Source organism: Erinaceus europaeus, chromosome 1 (genome assembly GCF_950295315.1).
Source record: "Erinaceus europaeus chromosome 1, mEriEur2.1, whole genome shotgun sequence".
NCBI classification, from domain to species: Eukaryota; Metazoa; Chordata; class Mammalia; order Eulipotyphla; family Erinaceidae; genus Erinaceus; species Erinaceus europaeus.
In genome coordinates this window covers 91,439,381-91,463,578 of record NC_080162.1, presented here as the reverse complement: position 1 = coordinate 91,463,578, position 24,198 = coordinate 91,439,381, and the positions used below count along the sequence as shown (strand labels likewise).

The following is a 24,198-nucleotide window of genomic DNA, read 5'->3' as shown; positions in this document are numbered from 1 at the left end:
CATAGCTGCTAAATTCCCTCACACCACAGTCATTGCCCAATTTCTGAATAGGCCATTCCTTGTGGGCAGAAAAGATAAACACTAACACGCTGGGATAACTCTTTTAAATATTTATTTTATTTTACTGAGAGAAAAATACAGAAAGAATGACACACAGTGTGAGTGTGTGTGTGTGTGTGTGTGTGTGTTTGTGTGTGTGTGAGAGAGAGAGACAGAGAGGGAGACCAGAACACTTTCCATTCTAAGTATGACATGTCTTGGTGTCTTTAGGTCTGGGTTAATTCTGTTTGGGACCCTCTGGGCTTCTTGAATCTTTATGTCTTTGGTGTTGTCTAGACTAGAGAAATTTTCAGCTATTATGGCCTGGAAAATGCTTTCTTCCTCTCCTTCTCTTTCTTCCTCTGGTAAGCCAATAATGCGTATATTGTTTCTTTTGAAGTCATCCCATAGGACTCTGTTGTTGTTTTCAGCATCTCTTAATCTCTTTTTGAGATCTCTTACTTCTTTTTTAGTTGTCTCTAATTCATCCTCAATCTTGCTAATTCTGTCTTCAGCCTCATAGATTCTATTCTCTCTGCCCTCTACTGCTTTCTGGAGTTCATCTATTTTGTTGCCCTGCTCTGATACTGTTTTAGGTTGTTCAGCTAGTTGCTTTCTTAGCTCAGCGATTTCAGCTTTCAGCTCTCTAATAACCATGAGATTATTAGAATTTTCTTCCATATTCTCATTTGTTGTTCCTGCATTTCTGATTACAATTTTTTCAAATTCTTTTGTTATTATTTCCTTAGCTAATGTTTGGATGTTGAACTCGTTGTTTTGTGCTTCACCCTCTGGAGGACTTTTAGCTGGACTCTTGTCCTGGTTCGAGTCTCCAATATTTTTTCTTGTTGTTTTAACCATTTTATATATTATGTTATGAGTTCCCTTTATCAGTACTTTTCAAATTATTGATCACTTTTGCCTGGATTGACTTGTGTCTAAGTAATTTAATTAAAGGTTTTACCGTGGTGGAAGTTAACAGTTTTTTCAATCCCTGAGTTGGAGCTCAGTGGTGTAAAAGCCTCTTTTTTTTTCTCTTTTCTTCCCTGTAGGCTATGGGAGCCTGAGGGCTTTTAAACTATCAATAGGCTTCTTAGCTTAATCACTGACTCCTGACCAAGAGATAAAGCAGGGTGTGGCAGAGATAATCCAGTGGTTATGCAAAGAGACTTTCACAGCCCCTCAGCTATGCCACCAAGGTATAAGTCTTCTCCTGAGTTTCCCGGTTAGATCTCTGTCCCCTGGTGTCCCTCCCTGTTTCTGCTCCAGATTCTGAGGGTAGTAGCAATGGAGACTCAGAGTTGCACTTGGTGAGTCTCTGGGGAGTCCTTTCCTCCCTTCAGCTGTCCCCTTGTTGGTGGAGCAGACTGGAGGTGGTGTTTCCACTGATAAACTGTTGAACTGTTAGCAGTCACTTAATCTCTCCTTAGGCCCCTCTCTCCTCTCTGTCACCAGCCATGCGTGTTTGTACTCACGGGTGATTTACTGGGTTCCTGTGGTCATTCTAGTCCTGTCTTGTTTCGGTCCGGGTGGTCTCCTTTGGTATTCCTAGTTGATCCGGGAGAGGAGAGGAGAGGAGAGGAGAGGAGAGGAGAGGAGAGGAGAGGAGAGGAGAGGAGAGGAGAGGAGAGGAGAGGAGAGGAGAGGAGAGGAGAGGAGACAAAGCGATCTGCTGCTCGTAGCTCTGCCTCCGGAAGTGGAATCCGACAGTGTGCTTCTTTGTCATGTGTATAACCCATGTTTGAGCCCCACCCCCACTGCATTGAAGGAAGCTTCAGTATCCTGTTTTCTCTTCCTCCCTCCTTTCCTCCTTCCCTCCCTTCTTTCCTCCCTCCCTCTCTGTCTAGAAAAAAAAGAAAAAAAAAGGAAGTAAGGGTGGAAGGAGAAGGGAAAGGAAAGAAGGAGGGAGGGAAGGGGAAGGGAAGAAAGAGGGAGAGAGAAAGAAAGAGAAAAAGGGAGAGAGGAAGGAAGATATAAAATGCTATGACTGGGGGTCCAGCTGTAGTGCAATGGTTTAAGCGCACATGGTGCAAAGCGCAAGGACAGGCATAAGGATCCCAGTTTGAGCCCCCAGCTCCCCAGCTGCAGGGGGGGTCACTTCACAAGCGTTGAAGCAGGTCTGCAGGTATCTGTCTTTCTCGCCCCCTCTCTGTCTTCCCCTCCTCTCTCCACTTCTCTCTGTCCTATCCAACAACAATGACATCAATTACAACAATAATAATACTAACACAACAAGGTTAAACAACAAGGGCAACAAAAGGGGAAAAAATAGCCTCCAGGAGAAGTGGATTCATGGTGCAGGCACCGAGTCCCAGCAGTAACCCTGGAGGCAAAATATATATATATTAAAATGCTATAGCCTTGGGTGAGCCTGTTTCTCTAAACTTCATTTTCTTTCTAGAAAATGGATATAAGAATGGCACTTAGAGGGTTGCTTTTATAACTTTGACTGATATAATCCTATGACAACTGTTAGGCACAATCCCTCACATGTAGCAACAATTCCGTGGGTGTATGAACTATAGTTCTTCTTTGAGGGACATCCTAGAGTAGTATAAATATACAAGGATCTCTGTGTCCCAACTCCATCACATCCTGGTGATGAGCTTGTGGGTGAATGACTTCCCAGCTCAGAACTGGGATCTCCCATGTTTATGATGGACCTCCAGCTCACTCCTTCCCCTTTCTGGGTTTCATTTCAGGTCCGGACAGGCTTCGTAATGAACTTGATGGGTGTCCTGCTCCTCAGCTTGGCTTTAAATACCTGGGCACAGACCATCTTCCAATTGAGCACCTTCCCAGACTGGGCCAACATTCACTCAGCCAATGTCACAGCACTGACATCCATCATTGCCAATGATACATTTTGGACCCTCTGAGTTCTCCCTAGGGGGTACTCTTTACTGTCATCTCCGAGGACCCTCCAGAGTAATCCAATCATTCTTGTCTATAATCCAATATGAAGCAAGCAAGAGTGACCTCCAATGGTCCACTTGGGTTCACGTGCTAATTATTTAGGACCTTTCCCCCTTCTCTCTTATGCATTCCAGGGTCCAGATGTCTCCCAGCACTGCAGCCTGAGAGACAAACTCCTTTATCTCTAAGTTGTTCTATGGTTAGGATGCAAGAGTGTCCAATAAAGCAACAATAAACAAGTGTAGAATGGTGTGTACCTTGAGCAGTTGATATGGGAGGCCACCCACTACTAGGGCCACAGTCAGGATCCTGGACTGACTTACTGCACCTTGCCTTTAGGGACCACTTTTCTTGAAAAGGCTTGAGGGGAGCAATGTCCTATTTCAGTTATTCCAACCACTCACAACCCATGTGTGCTCTACTGAGTTCTCATTAACCCTGGTAATACCCAGCATTTAGAGTTAGTTACAGTCCCTGGAGATAGAGGCAGGTGGCTTTCTAGGACATAGATTCTATGCAGAGGTCCCTTGCTTTCCTGGGCTCCTGAGCACACCAAGGGGATTCTGGAAGCCCCAGCTGACATCTCCACCCAAAGCTTTTAGCATTTTTGTTGTTGTTGTTGTTCAATCCAGTTCAGATAAGCCATCTTTCTGGAGCCAGGCTAAGATTGAGACCTGACCTCTCACAGATGACCGGTGATCCTCTCCAGCCAGGCTTTTTTTCACAGGCAGCCCCCCAGGAGTCTCTGAAATTGCCTGATGTTTCTTGATCCAAAGGCTTTAGTTCCTTTTCTTCACCCGCACCTCCACACCAATGAGAGAAGTGTGTTTGATTAGCAGAGCCACACTCTTCAGAGGTGAGGAAAATGTCAAAAGATAAACCAGGAGCTTGAAAAAAAAAAAGTGAGAGCAAAGTGTCTCAGGCTGGCAAAGTATCTCAAAGATGTAACCCCATACTGAGACAGTGGCTGGCAGAGCATGCAGCCTCCCCCTCCCCAGTGAACAGCACAGAATGGGGCCCAAGAGGCACCCAAAACAGCCTGGTTCGCACAGCCTGGTGTTAACTTGGCAGCAAAGAGGCAACAGATACCAGTGGACAATGCCTCTACTCCCTGCCCGAGCCTCTAGGACTAGGAAATCATCAATAGGATTTAGACTATTTTAGGTTTAGCACCCGGTGGCAGGTGCTCCCCTGGGAGCAGAGAAAAAGGAGACCACAGACACATGCACATGCACACGTGGTAAAGATGAAGCCCCACCTCCATTTCATGTGAATACTTCAGTATGTGGTCATTGTTAATGGCCCTTCAGGTTTGGGGGAATAGAGTACTCTGTTGTGTGGTAGAGGATGGGAGAAGTTCATTCACATAAAAACCCATAGGACTTACAGTCAAGTGATTCATGGTTTCAAATAATGGTTGAAAATGCTTTCAAATAAAGAATATTCATCAACACTACATCTGAAAAATATTTGCCTTTCTGGAAATAAATGACCATCTAAGCCACAAATTTCTGACAGCCAGCAGGTGAACAAATAAGATGAGTCTGGATTATGATAAGACTGACCATTGTGACAAACTGGCTTCTTTACTGGAGATCAAGGAAGTCTTCTCTGAGGAGGTGGCTCTGAACCAAGACTGAATCAATCACATGCTCATATGGTATGTGGAAGGAAGGAGTGACAGGGGTGGCATAGAATCAATGGTGATGAATCAAGGGCTACCTGGACTATAATATACAAGGACTACCTGGAAATCAGAAAGGAAAATATCTAGTTTTTATAAATAAATATTTTATTTAATTATTGGATAGAGACTGAAAGAAATTGAGAAGAATGGGGAAAGAGAGGGAAAGAAAGAGATACCTGCAGCCCTGCCTCACCATTCATGAAGCTCCTCCCCTGCAGGTGGGGACCAGAGCACTGTAACTTGTGTGTTCAACCAGGTGAGCCACCCCCTAGCCCTGAAAGGACAACATCTATACAATAGCACCTTTTTCAGTACCTTGTGGCCTTACACACCAAACCAACATGCAGGACTTTAAAATACAGCTCAGGGCTGGAATGTCTATGATTGTATGGCCTCTCCAGGAGTCTCACCTGAAACTCTTTCCATAACAGTGCGTTTCTATGAAGGCAAAAGTGAAGGACACAAGGATCTTTGAGACCTTGCTCAAAGCAAGTCACTGGATTCATCTGGATTTAGGGGAGGGAAAAAGATTCTGCTCCTTGCAAGAAGAGGATGGTTAATCACCATTTCTGAAAACCTTCTATCATGTTCCCCAAGAGATAACCAAGCAGAATGTAGCTATGGCACTCTGAAAGGGGAGTTCTGCATGGACAACTGCTTTATACTCAAATCCACATGTAATCAGGCAAATCTAAGTGGAAACGAGATTCAATGCTACACCCATCAAACTGGCAAGAACTAGAAGAGGGGCCTATGATGGGGAAGTGAGAGGAAACAGAAAGCCATGTGTTCTGCTAGTAATGCTATGAACTGGCACCATTAGTCTGGTATGCAAGTTGGCAGTAATTTGAAGAATTTATTATCTGCATTTTCAAGACCTATTTATTCCTATTCCTGGACCTATGTTCCAGTAAAATGGTCCCATGGGTGCCCAGATAGTCACTGTTGGAGAATTTTTTTAAATATTTATTTCATTTATTTATTCCCTTTTGTTGCCCTTGTTGTTTTATTGTTGTAGTTATTATTGTGGCAAACGCTAGAAGAAGAAGAAGTTATTATTGTTGTCATCGTCGTTGGATAAGACAGAGAGAAATGGAGAAAGGAAGGGAAGACAGAGAGGGGGAGAGAAAGACAGACACCTGCAGATCTGCTTCACCTCATGTGAAGGGACTTCCCTGCAGGTGGGGATCCAGGGCTCCAACCGGGATCCTTGCACTTTGCGCCACTTTCGCTTAACTCGCTGCACTACAGCCCGACTCCTTGGAGAATATTTTTGTCTCTTGTTTAAGGTACCAAAAGGGCTGGAAGCTTTCTGGGTGATCATCACAGGGTGGGTGGGTGGTATTCAAACAAAATATGGAGGATGCACAGTGGCATTTGCACACAGAAGTAATGAATGACATATAAAAATGAGATAGATGGGAGTCGGGCAAAGCACAGCGGGTTAAGCGCACGTCGCGCGAAGCTCAAGGACCAGCATAAGTATCCTGATTAGAGCCCCTGGCTCCTCACCTGTAGGGAAGTCGCTTCACAGGCAGTGAAGCAGGTCTGCGGTATCTATCTTTCTCTCTCCCTCTCTGTCTTCCCCTCCTCTCTCCATTTCTTTCTGTCCTATCTAACAACGACAACAACAACAATAATAACTACAGCAACAACAACCAAAAAAAACCAAAACAAATAATAACAAAGGCAACAAAGGGGAAAATAAATAAATATAATTTTTTTAAAAAATGAGATATACCCATATATCCAAACATTGAGCATAAATATTTAGAGTCATGTTGGCAGAGGTACAGAAGCTGGGATGGTAAGTAGGGGGGTGGGGTTTGAAATAAAAGTAACTCTTGGCTCCAACCTAGTGTGGTGTGCTACTTCAAGGTGGCTCTTTGTAGTTCTGGACCCTGGTTTCCTTGCCAAAGAGATGAGAATGAATTTTCTTGAAAGTAAATAGTAGTAGGCACATACACTGGCTCATCTGAAAAGAGTAAGTGTGATGATCAAAATAGTGTGCACCTGTCCAATTCAATAGCTGCTTATTATGTGTAGCTATTGAATACTTGAAATGTGGCTGGTATAAAACACACAGCAGATCTTCAGTAAATGGATGTAAAATATCCCATTAGTGTTTTTTGTTGATTTATTAATGATTGACAAGATTGTAGGATAAGAGGGATACAATTCCCACAACCAGAGTTCTGTATCCCATTCCCTCCATTAGAAACATTCCTATTCTTTATCCCTCTGGGATTACAGACCCAGGATCATAGGGTGCAGAAGATAGGAGGTCTGGCTTTTGTAGTTGCTTCTCCACTGGATATGAGCATTGACAGGTTGATCCATACTCCCAGCCTGTTTCTGTCTTTCCCTAGTGAGATAGGGCTTTGGCGAGGTGGGGTTCCAGGACACATTGGTGAGGTTACCTGCCCAGGGAAGTTAGGTTGGTGTCACAGTAGCATCTACAACTTGGTGGCTGAATAGCATTAAGATATAAAGCAGAATAATTTGTTTAATTATCAGGAACCTAAAGATAAGAATATAGCAAATGAGATTTGGGTTCTCTGTTTTGGGAAAAGTTAGGAAATCTATTTTAGTTATATTCCAAGGGGCCCATGACTTTACTAATTTTTGCCTGAGCCTGACAACTAACATGCAGATGGGCTAAAGGTATTGTCTGGGAAGATGGCGTCAGAGCTGGAAATAGGACTAGAAAGCAAGATCAAAGCAGATAGTAGCTCCCAAATATGGGGAAACTATATAAGTACCTTTAACTGTAAACCTCACTGATCTGGCCTTAGACCTATATCTAGCCATATTCAGCACAGGAGCGTGTGTAACCTCTGCATCCCTGTCAGTCTGAGCTTGCAATCCATGGTCATAGCTAGGAACATTCTAGGCTGCACTCATTTTAGGACCAGTCTTCCTTGAGTGGCAGAGTATGTTGACCCCGCCTCCCTCTGGAGAGTGGGGCAGTTTCTGCTATTGTTGTTCCACACTGAGGGCAAAGTCATGTAGAGGCCCACAAAAGCCATTAGTGACTTCTTTTTTTTTAAATATTTATTATTTATTCCCTTTTGTTGCCCTTGTTGTTTTTTATTGTTGTAGTTATTATTGTTGTTGTTATAAATGTTGTCATTGTTGGATAGGACAGAGAGAAATGGAGAGAGAAGGGGAAGACAGAGAGGGGGAGAGATAGATACCTTCAGACCTGCTTCACCACTTGTGAATCAACCCCTCCCCCCCCCGCAGGGGCTTGAACTGGGATCCTTACGCCAGTCCTTGAGCTTTGTGCCACATGCGCTTAACCCGCTGCACTACCAACAGATTCCCCCATTAGTGATTTCTTACATTTATTACATGTTAAAAGAATATTTTGGACACATGAAGGTGAATAAAATATTTTATTAAAATTTTATACAGATATGTATGTACATAGGTGGTTCATATTCTATTCCTATTGGATAGTACTGTGCATTTGGTAAGATGTTAATTCTAGATTATCAAAACAACTGGGTGACAGCAACATTCTATACCCACAGACTGTAAAATTCAATGACTTTAGTATTCTATGGACTTCTAATTCTGATTTGGGACCTCAAGGCTTACCACTTCCTCTTCCTGCTCTGTCATAGGGCTCTGAATCCTCTACCCAGAAATTCCCCCTCAATATAGCTGATTCTATTTTTGGTGATGAAGAAACCCCTTCCAGATATTATAGTCTCTTGGAAAGAAGCCAGCCTTATATATGCAGAAGTTACTACGTACATGTACTGAGAAAAACCAAGAAATACCTCCTGTCCCATTTCTCTCCATGCTCCCACCCTCCCAAATCTTACATATTCAACAAGGTCTTTTAGGAAATGACCAGCATGGTTGTTCACCAATAAGCTTCCTGGTATCAGTGAAGAAACTAGGCAAAATGTCTCTGACTGACACAATACCCTGAAGTTGCACTGTGAAGTGATGGAATTCAGTCCAAGGAGCTGACCCCGTGAGTATCAGAGGAACCCAATCAAGCAGCTTGAACAGACTAGGGCTTATGCTAGATCAGATCAGAAACATTTATCTATTATTTATATACATAAATTATCCCATGTAATCCCCAAACAACTGTAAGTGGGTACTATTATTTTCCCCATTATAGCAAAGTACACACAGGTTCAGAGAGGGACAGTACCTTACCCAAGGAGACACAGCATAGTGACACAGGAAAGTGACAAATTAGAAGGAAAAGCTGGCATTTCAGTACAGACCTGCTATCCCCAGCCCAGGCTCCCTGTAGTTTAAAGGAGTAGTTAGCCTGTTTCTTGTAACAGTCCTATGGAGACCTCGTGCAGAGGTTGTAGATTGGTGGCCTTCAAATTTACTTCGGTCCACAGATTGGCCTGCCCAGGATTTCCTTCCCTCTCACTTTCCCTTTCTTCCTTCCTCTATTCTGGCTTTAAAATGTATGTGCTGTGTGGTAAGATACCCGGTTAAGCACATGTGTTAACATGTTTTAAGGACCCAGGTTTAAGACCCTGGTCCCCACCTGCAGTGGGTATGCTTCACAAGTGGTGAAGCAGTGCTGTAGGTGTTTCTTTCTCCCTCTCTATTCCCCTTCCCTCTCAATTTCTCTCTGGCCTGTCAAATAAAATAAACATTTCTTTAATATGGAGACTTATATGTAACAATAGAAAAGGCTAACACTTGAGGGGAAGTTGAAGACTATGGAAACGTTGGGCCACATTTTACTAGAGCCTTCATTCACCCTCTGCTGTAACAGAGTAGAAAATTCTCTGAACCCTGGTAGTGGGAACAGTGTGGAATTATACCCCTATTATCTTATAAATAAAGATTAAATCAATAATAAAAATAAAGTAAAAGAAATTAAAAAGTAGGGGGCCAGGCGGTAGCGCAACCAGTTAAGTACACATGGCGTGAAGCGCTAGGATAGGCATAAGGATCCCAGTTTGAGCCCCCAACTCCTCACCTGCAAGGGGCGTCACTTCACAAGCAGTGAAGAAGGTCTGCTGGTATTCCTCCTGTTTGTCTTCCCCTTCTCTCTCGATTTCTCTCTGTCCTATTCAACAAAGACGGCAACAATAATAATAATGACAACAATGATAAATAGCAAGGGCAACAGAAGGGAAAGGATAGCCTCTAGGAGCAGTAGATTTGTAGTGTAGGCACCAAACCCCAGCGATAACCCTGAAGGCAAAATAAATAGATAAATAAATAAATAAATAAATAAATAAATAAATGTAAAGAAAATTCTCTATTTGGTAGTGTCTACTGTTTCTGCCTCACTTTCTTTGCTCCTTTCCTTAGCCAGCTGGTCCCTGTGGGGACGAATGTGTCCTGCTCCTAATCAACTTTGTGTGCCCAGTTATTTGCCAACTTGGCAGCTGGCCTGGCTCCTTGTTAGAGGAGAAAAAGATGTTAGACCTTCTGAGGCCACAGGTGTCTCACTTAATTGAATGATAGTATGAATGTCACCTCCACAAGAGGTCCTCATTTTCAGTCCTTAGCAAGTGAGCCAGGCAATATAACCATATAAGGGAAAGTGATGGGAATCTGCAAAATTGATGACTGGGTGTGCCCTTGTCATTCACTCATCCATTAAGGTTGCAACTGGAGGCTTAGGAGAGGCTTCCTGGAGAAGGCAGTCCTGCTTGCAGTGACAAGGCAAAACTTGTGATTTCCAAGTAGGGATTTGCATAAGAACAGCATAGAAGTGGGGGGGGGGGTCATGTGGTAGCACAGCCTGTTAAGCACACATGACATGAAGTACAAGAACCAGCATAAGGATCCCAGTTTGAGCCCCTGGCTCCCCACCTGTGGTGGGGGTGGAGGGGTCGCTTCACAAGCGGTGAAGAAAGTTTGCAGATGTCTAATTTTCTCACCCCCCTCTCTGTCTTCCCCATCCTCTCGCGATTTCTCTCTGTCCTATCCAACAACAACAACAGCAATGGCAACAATAATGACAACAAAATGGGGAAAATGGCCTCCAGGAGCAGTGGACTTGTAGTGCAGGCACAGAGTCCCAACAGTAACCCTGGAGGCAAAAAAAAAAAAAAAAAAAAACCTAGAAGTATACCTGCAGGGAGATGACTGCCACAGACAGTGCACACAGGGAATTCACTTTCACAGAGTGCCCACGGGGTGCAGTGCCAGCATCTCAAAGTCATCCAGAGTCCTGTGAATTCTTCCCTCCACTCCAGTGGACCACCATAGCTAAGCAATAGAATCAAGAACAGGGATTTTGGGTATAAACCATGGCTCTGTTTTTTGCTAGATGATCACTTGGTTAAAGGACTTAGCCCTCTGGGTCTCAATTTTCTGAAATAAAGAATGAAAAAATAGTAGGAGTCCCTACCATACAGGGTCATTGGAAATTAGAATTCAGTGAATTTAAATAAAAGCTGTTTATAACCATGTCTGATAAATTGCAAGTTCTACACCTAAGTTAATTGTGAAAATATAACTCCTTTTATTTTATTTTCTGCAGTAATATCAAGTGAACTCAGTGTCATATGCGTATGTCATGTTATTGAGCAATCTCCCAGGCCCAACTTTTTTATTTATTAATTCAGAAAAATAATAAGGAAAACAGAGCATGGAGAAACACCAAAATACCAATCCACTATCAATTGAGCTCCTCTAGTGCCATGCATAGTGTCCCCATGAGGTGTGGAGCCCCAAACTCACAGCCTACGCATAAGGTGCACGCTCTACCAAGTAAGATATCTCCAAGACCCCAACTGCTCTTTTTGTGAAAGGAGAAAACTGAAACAGAGATGAGTCATCTGCCCCCAAATCATAAAGCTAGAAAACAGAGCTGTAACTTGAAGCCAGGTCTACACTGGGTTAATGACAAGAAAGGAGAAGGAAAAGAAGCTCGGAGTCCATCCCCATTGGAAAAGCCTTAAGACAGAAGTCCAGTTGTCTTCTGTGGGTTCCCTCTGCTTCATAGCCCCTAAGAATTATGGATCATGCTCTTCTAGGAGTGCACAAGTTTAGAAGAGATGGCAGAAGCGGGGAGACTATTAGAAATCTAGTCCTAGAATTTCCACTAACGAGCTGTCTGACTTCTCTGGCCTACAGTTTTCTCCCCTGTAAAATGGGATTAACTAGGGGCTGCGCGATGACACCCCTGGTAAAGTGTACACGCTGCGCGATGACACCCCTGGTAAAGTGTACACATTACTATGCACAAGGATCAGGATTTAAACCCACAGACCCCACCTGTAGGCAGGAAGCTTCAAGAACAGTGAAACAGTGTTACAGGTTTCTCTTTTTCTCTCCCTTTCTATCTTCCTCTTCCCTTTTAATGGCTCAGTCTTAATTAGAGCTGCTTGGAAAAGACTCTTTCCTCCCACACCTTCAACCCACTGGCCAGAAGAGAATGAGGAAGCTTGCCTAACCTTCTAGGAGGTGGGCCCAGGCAAAGTGTAAATAATGGGCAGAAAAGCAGAAGCAGTGGAATTTCCTAAGTCCTAGAGGATACATTCTCTCCACCACGCCCCACTCCACACCAACAAATACCCACTTCCCCACTACCTGCCATCACTGCCTGGAACCACTGAGCATCAGGAGGCATGAGAAAGCTCCAGGGGGCAGTTGAGAATGCTCTGAGGACCTGGTAGGTCTGGGGACCTTGGGTGATGGGAGTCACAGGTAAGAAGATAGTCAGGTATGAGGGAGGTGAGGCTTCATCTCAAGCTCAGCTATCCTTTCTGTGTGATCTTAGATAAATCTTCATCTATTTTGGGCCTCAGTTCCTGCATATGTAAAATAAACTAATAACGTTGCCTGCAAGACTGTTAAAGAATTGAATGAGAAAAATTAATGCATGGAACTCAGAGTAAGCGGGAGTCGGGCGGTAGTGCAGCGGGTTAAGCACAGGTGGTGCAAAGCACAATGACCAGATTAAGGATCCTGGTTTGAGCCCAAGGCTCCCCACTTGCAGGGGAGTCTCTTCACAAGCGGTGAAGCAGGTCTGCAGGTGTCTTTCTCTCCCCCTTTCTGTCCCCCTCTCCCCCTTTCTCTCCCCCTCTCTGTCTTCCCCTATTCTCTCCATTTCTCTCTGTCCTATCCAGCAATAACAACAATAATAATAACTACAACAATAAAACAAAGAGCAACAAAAGGGAATAAATAAAATAAATATTAAAAAAAGAAAAAGCTATTAAAAAAAAAAACCTCAGAGTAAGCATTCAAAATATACTAGCTAGTCACCTTGTTCTTTACAGCTTTGTACTCAAAAAGACTCAGAACCTGCTTTCCACTCAAATTGTATGTTTTTTTAAATTTTAACAGTTATCATGTACCAAATACTAATTACATATTAGAAAGGAGGATAGTCCCTAATTCAGGGACTAGGAAGGGGGCACACATTGTGAATCTATTCTCTATCTAAGAACCACTATTTGTCCTTTCAGCCCCAGTTCTAAAATTTGTTTTATTTATTTATTCATTTATTGACTAGAAACAGAAACTGAGATGAAAGGGACAGACATAGAGACACCTGCAGCACTGCTTCACCACCTACGAAACTTTCCCACGGCAGGTGGGGACGGAGGACTTGAACAGGGGTTCTTGTACAGAGTAACGTGCTCTTCAGTGCGCCACCACACAGCCCTCAGCCCCAGTTTTAATTTCACCCCTTCTGATGCTCCAGGTGAAGTTAAGTTATTCTCTCTCTAGGTCATCCCAGTTACAGATCCAGGAATACCATCCTGAGAGATATTTACCTACAGTAGAAATAAGCTATAGTGAGCTATTGATATCTTTCCAATTAGGCTGTGTATGAACCATGACTTAATTCATCTTGATAATAAGAGAGATAACATAGAACTTAAACAGAGGAATATTTATATAATCAAGATTATCACTATACTATGTAAAGTTCTCTACATGTATTATTTTGGCATTGGGGCCATATAACAAAGGTTTCATATAAATAAAATTCATTTTGTTTTAATAAAATTTAATCTCTGGGCCAGGCAGTGACACACCTGGAAGAGCACATATTTTAGCATGAAAAGGACCCCCAGTTCAAGCTCTGGTCCCCACCTTGCATGAGGGAAGATACAAAAGAGATGAAGTAGTTCTCTTTCCATCCCTCTCTTTCTGCCCCTTCCTTATCAATTTCTCTATCTATATCAAAAAGAAGAGAAAGAGGGAGAGAGAAAAAGAGAGGAAAGGAGGGAAGGAGGGAGTAAGGGAAAAAAGGAGGAAGGAAGGGAGAAAGAATGGAAGGTAGGAAGAAAGGAGAAAGAGAAAAAGAAATGCCAGGAGCAGTGAATTCATTGTGCAGGCACCGAGCCTGAACAATAACACTGGTGGTGGTAATAGTAATGGGTGTAGGTGTGACTTTGAAAGGAAGAGAAAACAGGACTGTAGAAAAAAAAAAATGGGGCAGGAACTGGGCGGTAGGGCAGCAGGTTAAGCGCATGTGGCCCAAGGGCAGGCCTAAGGATCCCAGTTCGAGCCCCTGGCTCCCCACCTGCAAGGGGTCACTTTACAGGCGGTGAGGCAGGTCTGCAAGTGTCTATCTTTCTCTCCTCCTCTCTGTCTTCCCCTCCTCTCTCCACTTCTCTCTGTCCTATCCAACAACAACAACAGCTATAACAACAATAACAACTACAACAAGTGCAACAAGGGCAACAAAATGGAAAAAATAGCCTCCAGGAGCAGTGGATTCATAGTGCTGGCACCAAGCCCCAGCAATAACCCTGGAGGCAAAAAAGGGAGGGGAGACTAAATATACATAAATGTAGATAGATAGTTATAGGAATAATGTCAACCCATATCTGTGATATTGGGAGAACTAATGAATTTCTAATGAAGGGAATAAAGAATTATACCTTGTCATCTCATAATTTTATAAATCTATATTAAATTAATAACAAAATATTTAAAAAGCAGCACTGAAAAAAATTATCTTGCCCTGATTTAGGATTAGGAAAAAAAGATGAGTAATAGTCACCCCACCACATTCCCCACCCAATATAGTTATAGCATCATATAACCACACGGCTTGGTCATACTGAAAATAATCCATGATTCTAACCTCAGGTGACCACTTCTTTGCTTTCCAGCATATATGTCCTTTCCCTGGTTAATTTCCTCCCATTTTCCTAGACAGTTATTTTATACCTTCTTCTTCATCTCTCCAACAACCTCACGATCAGAATGACTTCCTGCTATCCTAAACCAGCAGTAGCAATCACACTATGGTCAATTCATATTTATGAAAGCCTCACTGTCTGCAGACACTGTGCTAGGCTGTTAGGAGTCAAAAGAGACGAAATCCCTGCACAGGTGGAGTAGATGCCCCACTCACAACTAACAATTGGCACAACACCTATCTTTCAGACACAAAATAGCCATGCAAGTTATTTATTTATTTATTTTGTCATTATTGGGGCTTCACATTCTGTGTTGACTGTTTCAGATTTGGGAATGGAGGGAGACACTACAGCACTGAAGCTTTCTTCAATGTGCTGGGGATTGGACTGGGCTGGAACCTGAGTTATGTTCATGGCAAAACAGGTGCACTATCCAGGTGAGCCATTTTGCCAACCCAAAATATGAATCTTATTGTATCCTTTTATAAGGGGAAAAAACTTGAAACACAGAGAGGTTGGTCACACTGATGGTAAATGGAAAATCAGGAATTTGAACCCATGCAATAAAAGCCAAGCCTTTAACTACTGCTCTATATAGTATTTATCAGATGACACTAATATCTAAGTACCCATGCCTGGCCTGTCCACTTGCCATCATCTATACCCATTTCCTCTATCTCCCCATCTGCTCCTAAGGATGAAAGTCTCCGGTTCCTTTTTAAGATAAATACTACTATTCCTGCTCTCACCTCACCTCTTATCACTCACTGAAGGGTAGAAGCACAGGAAGCCTCCTCTCCATCAGTGCCCACTTTGTGTTTTGGGGCTGGGTTATTCTGACCTGACTGAGGAAAGTGCCCATCCTATAGCTGAAAGGGTGGAGTTTGTTGCCAATGGAAAGGTTTGTAGGGTAGTGGTGTTGACCAGACTACCATTTTCCCATCCTCCTGATAGAGTTTTCCTTATGTATAGGTGGACATTCTGGCATGTGGAGTTTTGCAAGGTCCTTGCCCCTCTGCAGACTGCTTGGATTGCCTTCTCCCAGCCTGTCCCAGCCAGCTGTGGACAGCTGCTTACTCAACTCCTCTTGTGTGGCTCCCTGGCTATCATCATCACAGGTGTGGCCCACCACTGGCTGGTGTCCTCGCTGCATTACCCTCTGGGGTCCTCGGTTCTGGTGGCAACTGCTTGTGGCCTCCTGGCCTTTCTGGGTCTGGGCATGGTGCCCCCAGTACGCTGCCTGTTTGCAATCAGTGTACCCACTCTGTGCACAGAGCAGGGCCACCGTCTGCTCCTGTCTTACAGCACTGCCACTCTGGCTGTGGCCATGGTGCCCAATGTCCTGGCTAATATGGGTGCTGTTGGCCAGGTGCTGAAGTGTATTACTGAGGGCTCCCTGGAGAGTCTGCTCAACACCACCCACCAGCTGCACACAGCAGCCAGGGCTCTGCGCCCAACTGGTTATACAGGCAGCCAGGGCCTGACACTCCAGGCCCAGGGCAATGGTTCTGCCTTCCAGCTTCACATGTTCCAGGCCACCCAGCAGGTTATAGAGGATTTCTCTGGTCTGGAGTCACTGGCAAGAGCAGCAGTGCTGGGCACCCAGAGGTTGGTCACAGTACTGTTTGTGCTGGGCCTCCTGGGCGACTCAGCCTGGTATCTCTACCGCTACCTGACTGACCTTCAGTTTGATAATATCTATGCTACACGACAGCTGGCGCAGCAACTGGCAGAGGCCAGGTCTACACACCTGGTGGCTTCCCCACCAGCCTGGCTGCTCTGGGCCACTCGACCGAGGCTGTCCCGCAGGGAGTTGCTGAGCTGTCTGCTAAAGCTGGGGATGCCCTTTCTACTCCTGATGGCCACACTTATGACAGTGGCCACAGACCACATGACCTTTCTCCTGGCACAAGCAGCCGTGGAGTGGGCTCAGAAGCTGCCTGCTGTGCCCATCACACTCATGATCAAGTACGATGTAAGTGCAATGGTGGGAAGGTAGGCGAAGCATTATTTCCTTGAGGGAAAGGGGAAGGCTCATTAAATCCATGATTCATAACTGAATTTTATTTGCCTCTCAGTAATATCCCTTGAATAAGCTTTGGGACCTTGGGAGCACCTCAGATGAACTCATTTCAAGCCTACAGCAGCGTCTTACAGTGGATTCTCTTTTCATCCCCTATTGCAGATGAGGCTACTCATAACCAGATATGGCAAAAATCAGTCTGAATGGGGGCAGGGCGGTAGCACAGCAGGTTAAGTGCACATAGCGTGAAGCACAAGGACCAGTGTAAAGATCTCGGTTCGAGCCCCCAGCTCCCCACTTGCAGGGTGGGCTTCACAAGCAGTGAAGCAGGTCTGCAAATGTCTAACTTTCACTCTGCTTCTCTGTCTTCCCCTCTTCTCTCAATTTCTGTCTGTCCTACCCAACAACAATGACAACAGCAATAACAACAATAATAATAACAACAACAAGGGCAACAAAAGGGGGAAAATAGCCTCCAGGAGCAGTGGATTCATAGTGCAGGCACCGAGCCCCAGCAATAACCCTGGTGACAAAAAAAAAAATCACTCTGAATAAGGGGCAATGTTGCCTAGTTTTACTATCTTCACTTGTACACACTGAATCAATCCTCCTTACTCTACAATATTACTACAAGTCATGAAATGTGGTTGTCTCTAAGAGTACCTAGTATGCACCATACCACACAGGAGATATTTGGTAAACACCAGCTATTAATAATAGCTTGTTTCTGTGCATATTAGTGTGGAGGTGGTTTTAGGAATGATCTTGATCAGGATTCCACCAACTACAACCCAGACACCAAATCCTGCCAGCTTTCTGTTTTTATAAAGTAAGTTTTGTTGGGGTATACCCAAGTCATTTGTTTTATCTATTTCTGTGACTGCTCTACAAAGACAACTTGAAAAATAAATAAATAAAACTGAATAAGGGGTCAGTGGACTAGCTCGCCTGATAGGGCACCTGCCTTGCCACACAGGCTTACACCCCAGGTTCAAGAGCCAGGCACAACACATAGAAACCTTATAGTAGCAGGGGAGATTCAGTACTGATATCTCTCCAGAGTGTGTGTGTTAGTGTGTGTGTTACATATGTATTTGAAAAACATTGATTCAGAGTGTGAAGTTGTGAGGCCAAAGTAAGTAAAAAATAAACAAACATACTGATATAGAGTAGACTAGAAATTAATTACAGAATATTATAGGTGATACAGGCATATATTATTTTATGAGTCTTCCTCAGGCACAATGTATTCTAAGTTTGGGAGGTGCAGTAAAATGTAGTTCTTACTATTAATGCCTGTTAAGCTATACTTTCTATTTCTTTAGTGCTGAAAAATAAGCCCAGAGTCTCATGCATGCACAAACTGTTGAGCAGCCTTCCAGGTCTCTCTCTCTCTTTTTCCATTTTTTATTTAGACAGAGGACAAACACTACTCCACCATTCGTAGCACCACAGCATCATCCAGCAGGAGCTTATGCTCAAACTCAGGGTCTCAGACTTGGTGGGGTGCATGCTCTACCAGATGAGCTCTCTCTTGATGGTCCTTCTTTTTATCTACAATTTTAATGGCATAGATATGAAATGATTCACTTACTATTTAACATGGATTTATTTTATCATCTCTTGTGTGTAGCTGAAAAGAAAAGCTTGGAAGCAATTTTGTGAATTTCTCCTTAAACGTCCTCTTCAACCCAATTCTTGGTTTGTGTATGGATTTTCCTATGCCTTTGAAAGCAGAAGAAGATATGCCACTACCCTCTAACATTTTCTTTCAAGTTGCCTGTTCCACAAGTTGTAACATTAACACTTTCTGAGCCACTCAGAAAGCACAAATTGACTGTGACTGCTTAAAACAGTTGCAAGTCAAACTAATTTTCATATACATAATACTTCTCTCACAAATATTAAAACATGAAGAGAAATGAACCTCAGAACTGATGGAGTAAGACAGTTTCATAGCCACCGTGATCCTATAAAAATTAGTATCCTTGCCTTATTAAACTTTTATTTCTTCTTGTTTCTTTTTTATATTTGTTTATTCAATAAGAAAGATGGGAATTTGGAAGGGGAGATAGAGAGAGATAAAGAAGATACCTGCAGCACTGCTTTCTTATAGCGTTTGCCCGGCTAGGAAGGATCGTCAGTTTCCCCAATGAATGGGTACTCACGGGATGCACCACGGGAAGGTCGATCCAATGCATCCCACTGCACTGCTTAACCACTCATGAAGCTCCCCCCCCTGCAGGTGGGGACTGAGGGTTTGAATCCAGGGTTTTAACATGTGCACTCAACCAGGTGTGCCACTGCCCAGCCCCTTATCCTTGCCCTTTTACCAGTGAAGATACTGAGATTCCAAGAGATTAAGGAATTTATTCAAATTCATCCAACCTGATAGCAACAAGACCATAACTGGGTAGGGGTGGGGGACATTCTGATTTTTGTGGGCTCTAGGTGTAACTACTTCATGGATTCCTTTCTTCACAAACAATATTAATTACAGCATTGCTACAAAGACAGATATAATAATTCTATATAGTGAAACACCTTCAACTTAAAAGTCTTTTAGGGGGTTCTGATTTTATTTCATTTGTTTATTCCTTTTTTTTTTTTTTTTTTATTAGAGCACTACTCAGCTCTGGTTTTTAGTGCTGAGGGTGTGGAATTAGACTTGGAGTTTTGGAGCCTCAGGCGTGAAAGTCCTTTTTGCATAACCATTATGCTATATCTCTTACTCCCTTTGGGGAGTAGTGGGAAGAAGTGGGGATATGAGAAAGTGGAAGTGGAGTGTTCCAATTTTAAAAGAAAATAAATCGGGAGTCGGGCTGTAGCGCAGTGGGTTAAACGCAGGTGGCGCAAAGCACAAGGACCGGCATAAGGATCCCGGTTCGAACCCCGGCTCCCCACCTGCAGGGGAGTTGCTTCACAGGCGGTGAAGCAGGTCTGCAGGTGTCTATCTTTCTCTCCCCCCTTCTGTCTTCCCCTCCTCTCTCCATTTCTCTCTGTCCTATCCAACAACAACAACAACAATAATAACTACAACAATAAAACAACAAGGGCAACAAAAGGGAATAAATAAATAAAATAAATATTTAAAAAAATTTAAAAAAAAGAAAAGAAACCATTTTATATGCCCCCAGTGCTGTCACTGGTAAAGAATTAGACCCCTAAAAGAGACAAAATTTAGTCCAAGTCAATCTCATTCCAGTACTGAATAGTTGACCTCTGACTCCCTACTTCCCTAGACCCCAATCTTCCTTGATGGATACTGTAGTATCTAGACATACCCTAATCTGTGTGTTTATGAGCAGGATACTGGGGCACACCATAGCTGATGCTGACCCCTGAGTCAGCCATATGAGTGAATACAGGCTCCCCATGTGCTGTATGAGGCTCAGCCTCATAGAACTGTACTTATTTGAAGAAGAAAAAAAAAATTCAAGTATTCACAAAATGCTCAGCAAAGAGTAAAAAACCCTTTCAGACTTCTGGTCTTGAATGTCCTTTGCTGATAAGGGCAAATAAACTTGACCCCATGAAGCCCAGCACCCTACCCCCAACCCCAGGTGGTAGTAGGCAGACATTAACTGAATAGCTATTGACCTCTTTCTCCCTTTTGAAGGCTGCATACACTGTCCTGGGCTTCATCCCATTCCTCTTCAACCAGCCACCTCCAGAGAGCCCTGTTCTCTCAATAAACAAGTCCTTCCAGTGGGAGCTCAGCTTCATTTCCCCACACTGCCCACTGCTACCTACCCAGCAACCCAACTTGGCTGCCCCACTTGCTGCAGGGTTCCTGCAGCTCCTGGCTTGTTTAACTGTCCTTCTGGAAACCTATGCCCGACGCCTGCGGCACGCCATTGCTGCTTCCTTCTTCAAAGATCAGGAGGCAAGGAGGGTCCAACACCTCCGTGCTCGGCTCCAGAGAAGATATGACAGGTACCATGCTGTTGGTAACTCCCATCCTGCTCTGAACACTCAGGCCTTCCAGGAGGCACCCAACATGGACAGACAGCCCAACTGCACGCTGAACACTGAAGAACAGAAAGCAACAGATGTTGGAGAGGTTGTGGGGACAAAGGAGCCCTTCTGTACTGCTGGTGGAAATGCCAATTGGTCCAACCCCTGTGGAGAGCAGTCTGGAGAACTCTCAGAAGGCTAGAAGTGGACCTACCCTATGACCCTGCAACTCCTCTCCTGGGGATATATCCTAAGGAACCCAACACACCCATCCAAAAAGATCTGTGTACACATATGTTCTAACAGCACTATTTGTAATAGCCAAAACCTGGAAGCAACAATAGATGAGTGGCCAAGCAAGTTGTGGTATATATACATAATTGAATACTACTAAGCTATTAAAAATGGTGATTTCACCTTCTTAACCCCATCTTGGATGGAGCTTAAAGGAATCATGTTAAATGAGATAAGTCAGAAACAAAAGGATGAACATGGGATGATCTCACTCATAGATAGGATCAAAAGGGAAAACACTAAGCAGAACTTGGACTGGAGTTGGTGTATTGCACCAAAATAAAAGACTGGATTGGGGTGTGTGTGTGTGGGGGGGCGGTTTCAGGCCCTGGATCATGATGGCAGAGGAGGACCCAGTTGGGATTTAATTGTTATGTGGAAAACTGGGAAATGTTACACATGTACAAACTATTGTATTTTACTGTTGTCTGTAAACCATTAATCACCCAATAAAGAAATTTAAAAAAAGAAAAGAAAAAAAGAAGAAAGCAGTAGGGCATAGGGAAGAGGGAGTTTTAGAGTCACACACCCCTGAGTCATATACTTGACTCTTCTGTTGCCTTCCTGTGTGATCTTGGGTAGATGGCTTCACCTAGCTGAGTCACAATTTCAACATGTGCACAATGAGTGCATATGTACATTGACAGGGCTTACCTTCCCCTACAGGAATGTGATTTGGATGGAATGGGCATTTATTGCCTTCATAAACACAAGAGGGGTTGTGAAAAGGCTCAGGAAAGGAAGTGCTGAGACTGGCCATCATTTGTATCAGCTGCCTTAGGTAGGGGGTGGAAACTTTACATCATGAGTAGGTCCAGATGCTCCTGGAACTTATCTATATAGCTCCCTTCCCCAAAAAAATAAATCCTCTGACTTTATTCATACTAACCTAATGTTAACGATTTTCTAAATAAATGTATTTATTACATCTTTTGGTTCAAAATCTTTAAAGGGTCTCCCACCTAGGAGCAGCCTGGTTTAGCAAAAATATAGAACATCTAGATGAATTGTGAGTGTCAGATGAACAATGAATACCAATTTAGGGCAAGCTTATACAAGACATACTTTTTTTTAACAATAGGGTTTTTTATTTTTTATCATTATTTATTTTCCCTTTTGTTGCCCTTGTTGTTTTGTTGTTGTAGTTATTGTTGTTGTTGATGTTGTCATTGTTGGATAGGACAGAGAGAAATGGAGAGAGGAGGGGAAGAAAGACAGAGGGAGAGAAAGACAGACACCTGCAGACCTGCTTCACCGCCTGTGAAGCGACTTCCCCTGCAGGTGGGGAGCCGGGGGCTTGAACGCTGGACCTTGCGTTTTGCTCCACATGTGCTTAACCCGCTGCACTACTGCCCGACTCCCTACAAGACATACTTTTGAAAAAATTGTCATCAGGGTGATTTTGAGGTTCAGTATCTGCACAATAAATCTACTCCTAGTGTTCAGTGTCCCCTTTCTTTTTTTGTTTGATAGGAAAGAAAGAAACTGGGAGTGCAAGATTGAGAGGGAGATAACAAAACACCTGCAGTTCTGTTTCAGCTTGCCCCCCACCCCTACCCTCACTCCACCCCTGCCACAGGTGGGGACTGGAAGCCTAAATATGGTCCTTGTACATGGTAACTTGTAGACTCAACTGGTTAACTTGTATGTTATTAGGCATCTCTATCCCCTGAAAAGTTGTAGTAAAATTCTAAGTCCTCTTCCTATAAGCTTGTTATATATACCACCACCTGTCATTCTTTGCCCCTTTCCTACCATCTCTCTTCCACAGGAGTCTGGCCTCTGTAATGTAACCCTCTGGACTCCTTGCTCTTCCAGTTCCATCTGGGCTCAGCCAATGGGGAATGCTGGCAGGGGAGTGACAGGGGAGAGAGGTCTTTATAGTGATCCCTAAAGCCCCTGGCTAAATTTATCAGTGGCCACATGCCTTTACCACAACCACAGCTTCTGTTTGGCAGGATAATTTCTCTCCTGTGTTTGCAGTTCCCCTAGTTTCTGAGAGTAAAAGTTTCCATGATAATCAGACAGACTCTAGGAGTCTTCTCTTCCCCTTAAGGAAGTCTCCCCTCTGTGTTTTCATTACATTCTCTGTAATTATCCTTTGAGACTACAATCTCTTTCCTGCCAAAACCCAAAATAAGCTAGCTTGGGTCACAAAGTCATGACACAACCCCTGACTTCCTTCCTATGCCCTGGCTGCAGGGGCTTAAGTTCCTTAAAGACAAGAGACTAATTTGTACCTTGGTACAATGCCTTTGTAGTTCCCACTTCCTGGAAAACTCTTCCAGTTTCTACTTGGCTTGGCTTTTTGGGGCCATTCAGGCATTAGCTCAAATGTCCCCTCCTCAGAAAAGCCTCCCTAGTCAATCTACATATGATTGACTCAATCCACCTAGCTTTACTCTATCACAGGAGTTGGCAGACTACATACCATGAGCCAAATTTGGCCTGTCACCTGTGCTGCACCCAATAGTTCAAGTTTTGTCTCTGGATGCTTTGGCTCTGATGTTATATTTGAATAGCCCAGGCAGAGATTATATGGCCCATAATATCTGAACTATTTTCTATTCACTCCTTTAATTAAAATGTTTACCCACCTAAGCAAAAATACATCATGACTTTTCTTTTTTGCCTCCAGGGTTATATCACTGGGGCACAGTGCTGGCACTATGAATCCACTGCTCCTGTCACCCATTCCTCCCTCCCTTTTTAAAGATAGTATATGCCTGAGAGAAATTGAGAGAAGAAAGAAAGAAAGAGAGGGAGGGAGAGGGGATCGGGCAGTGTCACACCAGGTTAAACACAGGTAGTACAAAGCACAAGCACCAGCGCAAGGATCTGGGTTCAAGTCCTGGCTCCCCACCTGCAGGTGAGGGTTACCTCACAAGTAGTAAAGCAGGTCTGTCAGTGTCTATCTTTCTCTCTCAATTTCTTTCTGTCCTATCTGGGAATATATATATATATATATATATAGTCTTCCAGGAGCAGTGGATTCTTAGTGCAGGTACTAAGCCCAGTGATAACACTGGATGCAAGAGAGAGGGAGAGAGAGAGATAGAAACCTGCAGGTGGAGAGCAAGGGCTCGAACCTGGATTCTTGCATGGTTCTTGCGCTTATTACTATGTGCACTTAACCTGGTGTGCCACTGCCTGGTTCCATTGTGACTTTT

General features: G+C 43.6%; 2 protein-coding genes across 2 annotated transcripts in view; both read left to right on the top strand.

The window, feature by feature from the left end:
- The window catches only part of SLC13A3 (solute carrier family 13 member 3), an 82,318-nt gene extending 79,114 nt beyond the window's left edge, over nt 1-3,204 (top strand). Inside the window, exon 13 of the mRNA XM_007533041.3 lies at nt 2,742-3,204. Coding sequence (XP_007533103.1) covers nt 2,742-2,918 — 177 coding nt within the window. The 3' untranslated portion in view covers nt 2,919-3,204. The remainder of the gene's footprint in view (nt 1-2,741) is intronic.
- An 8,933-nt stretch (nt 3,205-12,137) lies between these two features.
- OCSTAMP (osteoclast stimulatory transmembrane protein) lies at nt 12,138-21,717 on the top strand. The gene is made up of 3 exons (XM_060190939.1): nt 12,138-12,263; nt 15,727-16,729; nt 20,397-21,717. The coding sequence occupies exons 1-3, from the start codon at nt 12,220-12,222 to the stop codon at nt 20,934-20,936; spliced, it is 1,587 nt and encodes a 528-aa protein (XP_060046922.1). The 5' UTR covers nt 12,138-12,219; the 3' UTR covers nt 20,937-21,717.
- Nucleotides 21,718-24,198: the final 2,481 nt, after the last annotated feature.

What these genes read in the sequence shown, in the direction of transcription:
- OCSTAMP (XM_060190939.1), top strand. Translation starts at nt 12,220, where the DNA reads ATGAGAAAGCTCCAGGGGGCAGTTGAGAATGCTCTGAGGACCTG. An exon ending in GAGAATGCTCTGAGGACCTG is followed by an intron (nt 12,264 to 15,726) that starts GTAGGTCTGGGG and finishes CCTTATGTATAG; the next exon opens with GTGGACATTCTGGCATGTGG. An exon ending in CACTCATGATCAAGTACGAT is followed by an intron (nt 16,730 to 20,396) that starts GTAAGTGCAATG and finishes TCCCTTTTGAAG; the next exon opens with GCTGCATACACTGTCCTGGG.